Here is a 15433-nt window from a genome sequence, read left to right as displayed (position 1 = left end):
CCTTTCCTGCTCTTTCCTTACAGTCTTCATTGACTCATTTCTGGACCACGTCCATCCCTTTAGTGTGCATTCTTTCCAAACACCTCTGAAATGTTCCTCATGAGATGGTTTCCAGAAATCATTGCCCATGACAGAATTCCAGACCATGAGCCCCTTCCATGGCCTCCCTTTATCTGGAAAGTCCTACTTTATTTAGGCCAGCATTTCCAGTGACTTGGAGTTACAGACACAAAACTTACTTCCTCATCCTGGATTGTTGTTGCTGGTTGCTGCTGTTTTGCTTTTTCAGCATTGCTCCCTCCCTGACTCATTTGGGTTTTTCTCTCCTGTCAACGTTGACTTGATCTCTGGGCGGGGTCTGGGGCCAGCCTCTACCTGCGCTGCTCATTCATGGAAACACTCGGAGCGTGCAAGTCAAAGTCAAACGCTCAGGGGCCCAGGAGAGCGGAAGGAACACTGACTCTGGAATGAGAAACCTGGGTTCAAGTTTAAGCTCCACTACTTACTCAGTCTCAGAACCTGTTTGTTTAGATCAATAATGAGATTTAAATATCACATGCTTAAAATGAGGATAGCATGAAACGATGTCTCTAAAAGATGTGGGGGTGGGGGGCAGTCCTAGCATGACCTGCTGCCTGTCCCTGGGCCTACAAACACATCCTGCAATCAGGACTAGGGGTGTCAGCCTGGCAGAATAAAACGCAAACCCTTAGTAGTAGATAGGGGACTGCTGGGACATTCCTTCCCCTGTTGTCCCAAGAATCATTCTCTGGAGACAGTGGGACTCTGGTGGGCATGTTTTATGATGTCCAGCTCGTTCCCCAGTAGTTTACCTATCCCTGGAGGGCAGGGAGTGAGGATTTCACCAGTGCAGCAGCTCAGGAGCAGGAGAGGGTGCCATGCCTAGAACATCTCCCCGGGTGGCCGTGGACTTTGACCCGCTGGCTATGGGAAATCCACTAGTGGAGTTGATCCTGCTCTGTCTCTTCTCTATGTGAGTAAAACATCTTTCCACCAGAGCCTGTGAGTCGTGCTTTTGCTGGTGACCCTGACACCTGTATTGGGTGGGTTGATATCTCTTTAGGTTGATATCTCTTTTCCCTTTTTCTGACTGAGAAAAGAAGTGCACTACTAAATAAACCATAGTTCATGGTCATAAAGCTGCCAAAGAGGGAGAAAGAAGAGTAAATATAAGAATAAGTGTGAGGTTTCATTGTCTTTCTTTTCTGGGCTGGAGAGAAGCAGATTTAGGCGACCCATTTGAAAAGAATTAGAGTTTTCCCTCAGCCTTCTACAGAGGCGCAGAGTTCACTGAAGAAATATTTATTGACTGTTAATGTGTGTTACTGGGAACCCAAAAATAAGTACGATCTCTTCTCTGAGTTATATGACATAATAGAGGGAGGAATAAAATATGATGGAAGTAGGTGAGGGAGCAGTGAATTTTCCTGGGTTTGGTTGGGTCGGGGAGTCTGAGGCCATGGGCTTTGAGGGGGTGGTGGCATTGAAGCTGAGCCTTAACGGTTATGTAGGATTTTTTTGCAGGTTATAAAGTGGGGAAAGGAAGTTCCAGGCTGAAGAAAAGATCTGGGCAAAGGCGTAGAGGCACAAAAACAGGTAGGAGGTTCAGGGAGCCAGGGAGTAGTGTTCTGTGGCCAAAAGATGGCTTGCATGCAGGAGTAGCTGACGTGAGGTTGGAAGGTGAGCTGGTCCAGGTGACACAACAGTGTGTACAGAGCCGAGAGGGACTGTGCTGGACTCTGTGGGTGAAGGGGAGCCAAAAAGGGTATTTTAATCTGAAATAGAGTATTAACAGGATAGTTTTATTGTCTTAGAAAATACCTGGGATGCTGTATGGAGGATGAGTTCTAGGAGACAAGATTGAGGATGGGGAGAGTGACATGATCAGGTGAGAGACTTCTTAAAGCCAGAGCAGCGTGCCTTAGGCTGGAATTCCAGACTAGGGAGCTGTGGTGGGCGGAAAAATGGCCCCCCAAGATGCCCATGTCCTCATCTATGGAACCTGGGAATTTTTTTTTTTCGCATGGGCAGGCACCAGGAATTGAATCCGGGTCTCTGGCATGGCAGGCGAGAATTCTGCCACTGAGCCACCGTCGCACCACCCGGAACCTGGGAATATTTTAGGCTTCATGGCAAAGGGGAATTAAGGTTGCTAGTCAGTTGGCCTTGAGATGGAGAGATTATCATAGATTATCTGGGTGGGCCCAGTGTAATCACAGGGTCCTTTAAAGGGGAAGCGGGAGGTGGGTGAGTCAGAATGCTGTAATGTGAGAAGAACTCAGTCCACTGTTGCTGACTTTGAAGATGGAGAAACGGGCCACACATCAAGGGCAGCCTCCAAAAGCCGGAAAAGACAAGGAAATGTTCTCCCCGAAGCTTCTAGAAAGGGACCTGGCCTTGCCGACACCTTGATTTTATCCCAGTCGCGCCCATCTCAGATTTCTGACCTACGGAACTGTAAAATAATAAATGTGTATTGTCTGAAGCCACTAGGTTTGTGGTCATTTGCTCCAGCAACAATTAGAAACGAATACAAGTGCATGTAAGTTTTCTCTGCGGGAGCAATCTAAAGGTCCTGACTCCTGGGCTTCTTTCCCAGAGATTCTGATTCTGATTGGTCCAGGTCAGGGCTCAGGAATCTGCACTGTTGGCCGACCCCATCTCCCCACTCCCGCCCCCAGCGGTTCTGAGGTGGAAGGCTGGGGAGCACTCTGAGCGAGGCTGCCCTAGAGCACGGTGGAGGCTGAGCCTCACGGGTCCCATGGTGGCCCTGCCACCATGATTCCCAGACTCTTGCTGCTTGTTGCCTGGTTCTGTGTCTGCTGTCTTACTCCTCATTATCTCCCCAGTGCTAGGCAAGACCTTGCACAGGTGTTCAGTTAAATGAATTGGCGAGGACTGGGATGATGCATGGCAAAGGGGAGAAGAGGAGAGTGGCATCTTCTTAGGCTTGCTTCAGGTTTGGTGAGAAAGACTTCCCCAAAACTCCTTCTGAAGCTGCTGAGTCAACTCCCCAAGTGCTGTCTGTCCTTGCAAGGAGAGGCCTCCATGGAATCTTCGGTAGCGCTGGACTTTGTCTTAGGGAATCTGGATTTGAATCCCAGGTCTGCTTTATCTGTTCAACCCCAGGGACATCACTAACCCCCCGGTTTTCACATTGTGAAAGGGAAGTAATAGATAATACTCAATATCACAGGGTTGCTGAGAGGATTAAATGAAGTACTATGTGAGATAACACCTGAACAAATATGAAACAATAGACGTGTTAAGAATTTTTGCTATTAGGCTCCAGAGGACCTAGACTGCCAGCAAGGGAGACCTGTCACTGCTTCGGAGTCAATCTGTTTGGTATTAGGGGTGATTTTCCCCTAAATCTGTGAGTTTTTGCAACTGCCCAACTCCCCCATGTTTATAGGTCTTTAATAATGCACCTAATAGCTGTTGGAACAGACGCTGCCTTCCAGACATTTGGAGGGCCAGAGAAAAGGCTACAAATGGTGGCCCATATGCTTTATGTTTACATATTTGAAAGTTGTAAACCAACCTAACAAAACGTTAAATCAAAATGTTCCACGGTCCTCACTGGACAAAAAGCATCTTCATAACCACCTTGAGGGCCAGGCTTTAATTTAGAGTTTCAGACTCCCCAGCCCTGGCCTCCCCTCCCCACTCCCTCTATCCCACTCCGAGAAGGGCCTGTCTCAAGCACAGGAGATCACTCAGACGTCAGGGCCAAGCTCTGTCCACTCCCCGCACTGGTCACCTCAGGAGGCCTACGGCTGCATGTAGCAGGGGTCAAAGGGCGGGCATGCCGGGAGCACAGCTGTCCTGTGGAGGACAGGCCAAGGGCGATGGCCAAGCCAGGCCTTGGAAACAAGCCGGGGCCATTGTGCAGAGGCCCTGCTACATGGATCAGGCTATGAAAGGGCAGGACGTGGGCTCCAAGTGGGCACTTTCCTTTGGCCCAGCAAATTTCTCGCCCAGTAGGAGGGCACTGAGCATAACCAGAGCGAGGTGAAGACAGGGCCCTCTAAAAAGTAGACCCAGGGCAGAGATACTTCCTGCAGGGGCCTCAGGGTTTGGCTGTGATGAGCTACTTTCTACTCTCGGTGGCTCCTGAGTTCATGGAAGTACCAGACATCACTGGTGGGAAGATTTCCAGTCACCTCCACCTCCTAATGGGTCTTCCTAAAGTTGAGTCCACTATACCTTTAGGTGACCAGAGTGTCAGGCCGATGACCCATTTTGTAATGCCACAAAATTTTTAAGTTTAAGAGGCTTACAAAAGAGAGATTACTCAAGGATACTCTTCTATATTAGGAAATACTGGTCCAAACAGTTTACATGAAAGTATCAAGCATAACATAGAATAGAACACTTCCATGATCAACATTATGCTATTTTCACACTCCAGCTACACTAGTGCTACATACAACCTGCCCAGAGATGGATGAGGCTCAGAGGGTGTGAATAAAAAGTGCCATTGCACACACAGGCAGACTGCCACCTGAAAGGAGAATGTAAAAAAAAAAAAAAAGCCCAAGCATTATCCCATACCATTATATCCAGGAATATCAGAGCTAGAAGGATTCTGAGAGTTTCACAAATGGAAAGGGGTTTGCAGAAGGTGACAGAGAGGATTAGATCTTTGGTTGCCACAGGTGTCTCTTTTCTCCTGGACTGGGACTCTTCATGACTCATCTCAACCCAATGCTTGGTTGCCAAAATTCTCTAGGTCAGTTTAACAGGGCTTCCGTTCATAACAAAGATATGGGGAGGTTGGCAAGGTTTTGCCTAGCAGAAAAGTAGCCTCTTTTTTTCTTTTTTAACCACGTGCAAGCTCTGCTCACAGACCCACCATTGAAGCTTCCCATTTAGCCTGCAGGCAAGGTGGTTTGTAGATTTCCCTGGGCTGCTGCTTCCTTGACTCACCAGACGTGTCCCTTGGGGCCGTGTGACTCATTGACAGGGAGCTAGCACCCAGACTCTTGATATCCCAGTTCCTGCTTCTCCATGGGATTCTCAGAATAATGATGATAGTAAGATAGAGATGATGAATGGGGGGAGAGCATTTATTATAATGAAAATACTGATGGTGACCAAGACAGATTATAATTGCCAGGTCAAAAATGACCATTAACTCTTCTGGCTGGTTACTCCACCAGAAATAGAAGAGAGAAGAAGCACAGAGATGGGCACGCTGACTAAGGCTGTGGAGGAGCTGAGGCAACCATGGTTGCCCTTCTCCATTCACCATCCTTTGGGCCCACTCCACTCCTATTGCTTCCTTCTGCCTTCAGTTACCTTCTTCTCTACTTGTGTCCTACATCTATCGAGGCCTCTGCTCAGGCTCGTGACTCTCATTTACAGAGAGGTAAAGCCTTTCCTGCCCAGGCTCATGGTTCCCCCATGTTCCGGGAAGTGTCCAAACCACCAAAGGACACCACTTCCCAGAAGCCTCCTGGCCCTCCTGAGAGAAGGAGGACCATATCCTGTCTTTGGTCAGACCATACAAGAGAGCTCTTGCCCTTGCCCTGCACATCCCGGGCCTGGGGTCCTTGGGGAGAGGTGGGTGCAGTTGGCAGTTTCCCTCCTTCTGCTTGTCCTGGCAGACTGAGGCTGGGACCTGCTGCCCTTGTCTAGGTCTCCTAGGAGCCACGTTGTCAGATGGGTGACAGCCAGGATTGCACTGCTTTTCTACCACCTGGTTCTTCTCTTTCCCGGTGATTTTTTTACACCCTACATTATAATTTGGGATCACAGAATTTCCCAAGATTCCTTCAGCCAGCAATCTCCAGGATGCTAGATTTCTGTTCATTGGATGATTTTCACCCCAAAGCACTTTATAGTGACTGGAAGAGTAAAAGCAGAGACAAAACCATATCCATGTGTTTTTTTTTTAAGAAGACAGACTTGAAGAACTCTGAGCCTACTTCTGCCATTCTATGCACCAGTTTTCTTGCTGTTTTCATCCTCTGCTCCTTCACTCTGATTCTCTCAAGGCCAAACGTTCTTCCTGTTGCTACCTCCTCAGTGTTTGTGAAGTCTCTGGCAGTGAAGTGGGCTCTCCTCTGCCCCCACCTCCTGGAACAGGCAAAAGGACCATTCTGGGTGGCATTTAGCTAGGAAAGCCTAGCCTCTGCTTTTTATTGCTGTCAGAAGATTCTAGAACCAAAGGTACTTGGTTTCCAATCCTGGCTCTGTCCCCTATCAGCCTTGAGTCTCCGTGAGTTATTTAACCACTCTGAGCTCAGTCAGCCTCCTCATTAACAAAACAGGAAATTAAATCTATCTCAAAGTGATCCACATGGAAGAGCTGGCACATATTAGCAGCTTCATAAACCTTTGTCCTTTTCAAAATGTCTCTTACTATTGCTGTGATTTAACCTTGACCAACGGGCTAGCCTTAGGACTGGTGACCTCCTAGTAGAGCATTTGTAGCAAGAACTATACACGCAGCTAATGAAGTGTAAAGGCACTTCCTAGATCAGTTAGGAGACATGAAATGTCTCAATTTCACCAGTCCCCCATAAAATGCACTAAAATTATGGTAACAATATAAGCAATCCCCTTGAAATCCTCAATAAGAATTGCTCCAAGAACAAAGCATGCTGAGATGCAGATGCTGGATGTCAACTGACCTCACTCATGAGTTAAGTGACGTATTGTAACATGCCACATTGTAGCTCACAAGATTCAAGCTCATGCTTCAGAAACATGATGAATATTGTTACCATGAACCTTTGGAGTTACTCAGGAAGAGCCAAAATCTCAACTATTAACCCATAAATGCCAAGGATCACCTGGGCTTCAAGGTTCTGGAAAGAGGGGCACAGACCTCCTTCACAAGTGTAACAAAGTTGGAAGAGAAGTTCCCATCAGCAGAGGACAGCATCGTCCAGGCCCGGATAAGACCACCAGGGAGTGACTTGTGGCAGGGAAGGCTCTACAGCAAAACTCACCTCGTTTCCTTTTCCTTTTCAGGAGTTTTGGAAAAACTGATCATACTCTAGAGGACAGCTCTGAGGGGGCGAGTTTCTTCTCTTCCCCTGGTTAGTTTAGCGACTATAATCCCTTCTGGTGCAGTGGCCAGGGCCCAGGACCCTCCTAAATGGGAGTTAGACCCTGGGCATGCGACAGCTGCTTAGCCAGGACAAAGGTAAGAAAGTTGATGCTGTCCCTGGAGGGGGACAAATGTAATCCTGGATGTAAAATGGCACTGATTGTATCTTAGTCTTAAACATTAGTCTTAGGAAAACTTTAAGCCCAAAGTCCTCGTATTATATGGAAAGCCTCTGTTCTAAAATCATATACATATTGCTGCTGTACTCTAGTCCCTCGTGGAGGGCTATCCCTCTGGACTGACCACCACCAGAGAATCTCTCCTGTTCTTATGTCCCCGTAAATCTATGTCTACCTCTGTGCTTGGCATGCTTCGTGGCAGCACCCGTGTATATTTTGCATGAACTCCATCTGCACCTGAACGCTTGAGCTGTTTGCCTGAACCATGGTTTAATGACCTCTTTTTGCAGAAGGGGTCCCTTACTTTTTAAAGGAAAAGTAGAGCAAATGACAGCATTAGCAGGTTTAACTAGAGAATTCTTGTGCAAGGGCAAATTTAGAATGGGAAGGGCACGTGATTTTCCTGTGGACTCCTGCACCCTGAACTGCCTTTCCAGAGATCCTGTAATAAAACGAGGAAGATAACCCAAAGAGGTCTGAAGGTAGCACTCAAGTTTTCGTATAACAGCTATTTCAAATATATCAACACACGAACCTACATTCTGCATATGCACTGTGGGGAAAGTTGACATTTAAAAGAGGCAGGTCAAGAGCTTTAGGTTCAGTTTCTGTCATTTTGGCTTAGGGGACCAGGGATTGTCTATTAGGTGCAATGAGGGTGCACATTAAGCTTCTTGGGTCCCAGAGTTAATCAACACTCAGTCCAATGCCTGACACCTGGCAGAGACCTCATTCATGGTATCACATTAATAAACATGTGAATATGGATCTAACATAAAAGTTGTTGTGAAGCCCATCCTTTTAACAATGTGTTGGCATGAGGACACTTAAGGCTGAGGACCTGGGAGTTGGCATGAGGACACTTAAGGCTGAGGACCTGGGAGTTGGCATGAGGACACTTAAGGCTGAGGACCTGGGAGTTGGCATGAGGACACTTAAGGCTGAGGACCTGGGAATGAGACAGAAGTTGCTTTCTTTTCCGCATCCTCAGTGACACTATTGGCACATGCAGCTTTGCACGCGGGCCGTGTGGAGACCCAAGCCATGCACTCTTGCCTTTAGTTAAAACCAGGTTTCTATCACTGCTGACATTAGCTCTTTCATCTACTCATTCCTCAACAAATAATTCTTGTATAAATATTATGTCTTCTATTTCCAGGCAATGTCCTTTATCACAAGGATATAGCATTGAGGAGAACAGATAAAATTATCTGCCCTTGTGGGACTTAATGCATTAGTTAAGGTAACACTAGATGCTGTGACCGACAAATCAAGGAATCTCAGTGAGCAAATACAATAGAAGTGTATTTCTTGCTCCTGTAAAGTCAATTAGGCAACTCGGATGGAGGAGGGGGTGCTTGGCTCATTGTATCCATTCAGAGACCTGGGCTGAGTGCAAGCTTCTGAGGTCACCATGGGTAGTGACATCCAGCCGTCAGAAAGAAGAAGAGAGTGGGTGTGTGGACGTTGTATCCAACCCTTCCACCTACATTACATTCATCAGAATGCAGTCATATGGCTTCACCTACGTAAAAGAGTGCTTGAAAATGAAGACCTTGGCTGAACAATGGTGTCTCAGCCGAAATTCGACATTAGAGAAAGAGAGCATGAATATTTGGTGGGCAGGTAGACATCTCTGCCACATTTACATTCTACTAGGTGCAGAGAAATGGACAATAAACATTTACATAGATACATTATACAGTATTTCAGATAAGAAAAATAGATCACTGAAGGAGAATAGGGAGTACAAACAATTGTGCAAATAATTTTCATTAATGATTACTCATTGGGCTGTATTTTCTCCAGAGCATGATTTAACCCTCTGAGTGAATGAAGAAGTAAGGAATCTCCTTCCTGAATTGTACTGGAGCAGCTCCGATTGGAAAGTGAGACATTTTTTTGTGTCTGGCTAGCCAACAGGCCCAGATAGTTGACACCACAAATGACCCTGAGATTTATGAAGTGTACTAAGTGCAAAAGACATTATTGAAAAAGGTAATGGTGAGATGGACAGATCAAAGTGGATTTGAATTTGCTTCTAGGTCTTCTGTATTTCTTTGGTCTTTAAGTACCTGGAGTACAGACCCAGGCTGAAGTTCGTGTGCATTTAGTTTTGACCTTGTCTCCATGTTCTAAATGTGCTTTTGGATGATCCTAGCTTCCTGGTCTTAAGAGGATCTATTTCCCAGGTGTGTGGGGAATAAAGGGTGGTATGCTCAATAGTGAAAGTATAATGCAACCTTTATACTGAAGAATACCAGCCAGGTACCTGATATTGAGGATGAAAGGTTAATTGGAAAGGAGCTAGTGAGGGAAACCAAATGGTGCTAAGAATATACGGAATGATGGGAGAAATTCTCATGTTTGGCAAATAGCGGCATGGATGTTCTTGGAAGCTCAACTCCTTCCTTTCATTGTGGGCTCAACTGAATAAGCATCGACTATTGTTTTTAGACCAGGTACTAGGCTGGGCACTGGCAATGCAGCCAGAAACACAGCTCTGCTCCTGATCTCAGGAGCTGGCCATCTAGCTGAGAAAGAAAGAGGATTCTCCAACCAGAAGGCTGGGTTTCAGATGGACAGAGAAGGGCCATGCCTGATACACTAAATTCTGGGGTTTATGCCCTATAGTTAGTCAGTGAAGAATCATCAAAGAGATCATTTCTCTTCTGGGGAGTGGGTGACAGATTTAGAAACTGGCAGTCACCAGCTGTGTGGCACTTGGCAATTCAGCCTCTCCAACACTCATTTTCTTTGTCGGGAAAGGGAGGATAATAATAACCTCTCTGCCCACCTCTAGGGCTGTTAGTGGGATCAGATGAAATCACGTTATGGGAAAGAAAAGCTATTCAGGTGTCAAGAACTATTATTAGGGCCAGTTAATAATATAGATGTCTGGGAGAGCAAGAGAGGACACGGGTGCTGGGCAGGGAAACTCTGATAATACAGCAAACATTTTCATCCAGAGCGAAGAGTCATAGCATGCGCAGGAGGGAAACCAGCCTTTGTTTAAATTAAAAAAAAAAAAAGCTTTTTGAACAATGGAATATTTTGAAATAAAAGTGATTTTGCTTTTTTCCTTTTTAAGTAAAGTTTGCTTTAGTCAAGAAAATGAAAATGAACAGGGGGTGCCGTTAGGTTCCAGACAAGTGTGCATCTAGATGTGCAGAGAGGGCGGGAGTAGACGCTGGTCCAGGGTTGCTGGGGAGGCTGCTGAGGGGAGCCAGGGACATGGCCTCCTGGCTTGAACTCAGAAGCAATCGAGGCTCTACTACAGTTGGCCCAGCCCCGATCAGGCCTTCAAGTGAATCCTCGGAAAGCTTTCCCAAGTGGGCCCTTCCTCCAGGGGACTCTTGGTCCTCAGGAAGCCCATGCTCCCAGAAATAAAGACCTGGCTTTATTTTACTCCTCTTATCTCCTGTAATTTCCAGAACAACCCATTCCAAGAAGGAAGACTCTTACTTCCAGGAGGACTCGGGGCTTATCTGCTTTTATGCAGACTTTGGTATCTCATGTGCCAACAGAGCACCTATTGTGAACCAAGCCACCTCTTAGTAAGGGAAATTAACGCAATAAAAAGCAAGTTAGAGTTGGCCTGTTCTCAGGCCACGAAATCCCAATTGTCCAGCCCAAACTGGAGAATTGGCTGCAATGTTGAAAGCATATAAAGCATATGGAAGCCATCCATTTGGAAACAGCGTTCATTTGAGGACCTTTTTTTTTTTCCTAATTTATAATATCTGAAAATCTCACAGGAAATGATCCCAAATATTTTACTGAAGAAAGTTATCACACAAAGTCAAAATTTTTGTCAAATATCAGTATTCAGGGTGCCAGTTAGGAAGGACAGAAATAAAATATCTGAATGACAACATACACCCTTATTGAAAATTCATTTCACTTTCGGTTTTCAAAGCTCCACAGTAATAGAGAGGAATATTCACCTCCAGTTAAGAGAAGGGGCTGCAGACTGGCTGAGTGGGGAGAAGCAAACTAATATGTGCTGTAATTGAGCATCTCTTTTGGCTACACTTTCAACCTATTTCTCACTGACCTCTCCCAGGGAGTATCATTTGTGAGCTCACACTGCAAACTAACGTGTGCTGAACGGGCACGGTTTCAGCTGTACTGACCCTGCCTCTGCTTATGTGTGTGTGCCTTTTAATTTATCTGGTGCTTTGAAATATTTTTATAATTCCCATAAAATATTCCCATATGTTATACCATATATTTTTATACTCTGACAACTTGTCTGAGGCATTTTCCCTAGAGAAACCAATAAAAGAAAAACCTCAGGAAAAAATGGCTTACTCTCAGGATTACTGTGGGGATATTTGCTGGGAATATATTTGCAATAATAACAAATATTTCAGTTCTATTCAAATTCACAAGGCAACTTCCGAATCTATCATTTGTCCCTCAGCCTTCTGATTTGGGTGTCGTTCTTATCTCCAATTACAGGATGAAAAAACCCTGAGTTCGGAGGGTGAAAACTTAACTTGCTGAGGTCAAACACCAAATTCAAATCCGGATCTTTGAACACCCCAATCTTGTGATATCTACACTCCACCAGGCTTGAGAGAATGAGTCTCGGGTGTAAGAGTCCGGGGTGTGAACTGTACACCTGAGTGCTGACATGTCCAGTGTAGACATAGAAGGTGTGACTCAGCTCGCTGGGCAGGCAGCAGATGGGAGGGTGAAGCTGGTTCCACGAGGTAGCGGTGAGAAGAGCCACAGCCTGGCTCCAGCCTTGCCGAGATCTGGAATCACTTTCCTCTGTGTTCTTTGACACAGGTGTGTGTGTGGGGGTGATTTGCTGTGTTTATTTGCACTTTCCTTGATTATGTAAACCGGTGTCTCTTGCCAAGAACACTCCATGCCCAGCAGCCCCAAGCTGGTTGCCTCCCATTGGCTGACTTTGCTCCATTTTATTGGGAGGCGTATTTCTCAAGTAGCAGAGCAGTGATAACTGCCAGTGTCTCTTGGGTGTGAGGTGCCTGGTGCTCAGAGACCTCAACTGGTGACCATGACAGCAGACGAGTTGGTTTTCTTTGTGAACGGCAAGAAGGTAAGCAGCTGCTGACCTTGGTTTTGGCTCTTCCTCTCCCGGGGAATTGATGTGTGTTTTCCAGAAGGTTCTCATTCTCATTTGTGTTTGCTTTTCCTCATTCTCCATCTTTCTTTTCTCTCTGCCTTCAAAGGTGTTGCTGCATTTTTTTGTGACATTAGGGGAAGAAGATGTTCTCAGGGCTAGAATATGGGGAGGATACTGAAGGGGCAAAGCTGTGAGGGGGAAGAAAGCAAGAAGAGAAGAATCTGTGAACCTGCTGTCATCTCTGCAATCAGTAGAGACGTTGGCAGTGGGGCTGAGAAAGGGAGGCAGGGGTCTAGGTGAGACTGGAGGGCACCAACCAAACCTCTATTTCTGTGTTTAATCCTGATGTTTGTGCTATTTTTCTGTTTTGCTAATACCAGACTATTAAACATGTACAGCCCTTGATTTGGATAACTCATGTCTGTGTGTAGCAACTAGCCCCAATTTACTGTGTGAAGATACATGCTGACACCTTGTGGCAAACCACACTTTTTTCCCCATAAAAGGCACACTTTCCTTCCTACTTAGTTCCGCGTATAAATACTACACATCTCTTATGTGGATCAAAAATCACCAACTTAGCTTCGTTTACGCTCAGGACCCGAGGGTAGGTGGAGGGGGTGGGGAGGGGGCAATATGGCGTGGACACCCACCTTCGGACCACCACAAGGACTGGAATCTTTACAGATTTTAACGCAGGCGCAGATAGAGACGTCAACACGTGATGTTGCCTCCAGCCTCCACTGCCCTCCCTGCACTGCTGCTGAGGTGCTGGCACCTGCTACAGCAGCCCTACTTGGGAATGACTGGTCTAGTGAAAGGGTAGCCATGGGTGTGAGCACGAGGCTGTGCACGCCCTAGCTCTGCAACTGACCACAGTGTGCCCAGTGTGAGTTGAAGAATGTGTCCAGTGGGCCCCAAAGTAGGGGCAGCTCTGTCTGTTCTGCTAAATTGGCATTTTCTGGAGAATGAGAAGTGCTAGGCAACATTTGAGGTGATTTTTAAGAACTAAAATGCATTTTGCAGGCTTCTAAGACTCCATTGTGAGGGTGTGTTTGAGTGACTAGCGAGGGAATTTCCTGAGCACTGTCAACTCAGTTCTCCAAAGCCTGTTAGAGTCAGCTTGGGTGGTGCTACCAGGAAGTACTGGGAATAGAGTCAGCATTCTCCCTCCATGCTGCTTCCTTTTCATGGCTGCCATCTGACCCCAAACCAAGAGATGGGGCAAAGCTTCCAAGTTGGTGGAAGTTAGGCTTTTGCATACAACATTTCAAATAATTTTGTTATACTCAGCAATTGCATTATAGAGATTCTAAAGCAGCTGCTGAATTGGCTTTCCAGAAGTGTTACTTACTCAAAAACATCTTCAGTGGAATGTTTTTATAAGCAATTTTTACATTGGGCAAAAGGCTGAATTGAATGACTTTTGAGGTCATTTCTAAATCTAAGGTGCTATAATTTATTAAGCTATCAATTCATATGTGACAGTATAAGTTCCTGCTCTTTCCTAGGGATGATTTGCTTTTCTGCACTGGATCTAGAAAAGGGCACTTTGAAGTAAATCTGGTTTGGTGAAAAAATTTTTTCCTTTGAATTTTATTTTTACTTCAGGGAAGCAATTTCTAAGTCTTTAGATGCTATCAACACATCAAATGCTACCATCCCTGGTAGCTTCCATTACTGCCGGTTTCTTTGATGAGTATCCATGCTTGCAATTTATAAAAATGTGGCCCCTTGAGAAACTGCTGGAAAGGGGAGAGGCAATGCAAGTAATGAGGTGAAAGCAGGGCCATATAAGCAAGTCCAAACAAGGAAATTCCTTGTCAAAAAAGGCAGTAATGAGTAATTTTGCTCCCATTTCTATTCCCAAGTGTCTCCAGATCTTTCATTATGAGATGTTGTGTAAGAAGCTACCAAAGAAGCTGTCTAGAACTTGGTGACTCACTCTTAACTGGCAGCCTCCAACTCTCCTTGTTTCATGCCACTGTCCAGGATATCTTCTCCACTAACCGGGGTCCCAGAGAATGTGTAAGATGCAGAAAAGCAAATTATACCAAAAGTATTCAGGGGAAGTATTGGGCTTCAGAGATGATTGTTTTCACATGTTCTCCTGTTCCAGTGTCAGAGTCACAGGGAGAGAGGTACCCAGGATTTCATTGTCATTGTAATTGTCATTTCGGAAGACAGGACTCTTACTCTTCTGAGCATTCTCTCTCCATTTAGTGGAGGTCATGGCACCTGGAAGAGTCTGGGAAGATTTGGCAGGTAGGGTACAACCTAAGGGGTCCAGCAGGGATCGCAGGTGTGAGCCACAGAGAGCCTCAGAGTGACTTTCATTCACTCACTCATTCACTCACTCACTCATTCACTCACTCATTCACTCACTCACTCACTCATTCACTCGCTCATTCACTCATTCACTCACTCATTCACTCACTCACTCACTGAATCACTCACTCATTCACTCACTCATTCACTCATTCACTCACTCACTCATTCACTCACTCATTCACTCACTCACTCATTCACTCACTCATTCACTCATTCACTCACTCATTCACTCACTCACTCACTCACTGAATCACTCACTCACTCATTCACTCATTCACTCACTCACTCATTCTCTCAATCATTCACTCACTCATTCACTCACTCATTCACTCACTCACTCATTCACTCTCTCACTCACTCATTCAGTCACTTATTCACTCACTCATTCACTTATTCACTCACTCACTCACATACATAGTCAAGCTCCTTCCAAGACCTAAGGCACTGGGCCATGCAAAGGACAAATAAGACATCTAAAACCAGGCACTTGACCTTAGGGAGCTTGGGAACTATTAGGAGAGGAGGATCATGATTAGGCAAAGAATTGTGTTCGAAAATATGTTCCATGAAAACTCGCCCATGAGACACTCTTCTTGGAAATTCTTAAACCACCTGGCACAGGGCTTGGCACCTAGAGGCTCAATTAATGCGGCTGGAATGAATGAATGACTATGAAAAGTTCTGTGCTAAAGAAAGCTAATTTTTTAACTTTTAAAAAAAATTAATTTAAATGCAGAAAAG

The 15433-nt window shown here is 45.6% G+C and overlaps 1 protein-coding gene across 2 annotated transcripts in view; it reads left to right on the top strand.

Moving 5' to 3' along the window:
- Window positions 1-11994: 11994 nt before the first annotated feature.
- The window catches only part of XDH (xanthine dehydrogenase), a 75214-nt gene continuing 71775 nt past the window's right edge, over window positions 11995-15433 (top strand). For both annotated transcript variants that reach the window (XM_077134985.1, XM_077134984.1), the window contains exon 1: window positions 11995-12334. In XM_077134985.1, coding sequence (XP_076991100.1) covers window positions 12293-12334 — 42 coding nt within the window. In that variant the 5' untranslated portion in view covers window positions 11995-12292. The remainder of the gene's footprint in view (window positions 12335-15433) is intronic.

Source organism: Tamandua tetradactyla, chromosome 17, assembly GCF_023851605.1.
Source record: "Tamandua tetradactyla isolate mTamTet1 chromosome 17, mTamTet1.pri, whole genome shotgun sequence".
NCBI lineage: Eukaryota > Metazoa > Chordata > Mammalia > Pilosa > Myrmecophagidae > Tamandua > Tamandua tetradactyla.
Note: the sequence above shows the minus strand (reverse complement) of the source record. Positions and strands in the feature narration are given on the sequence as shown.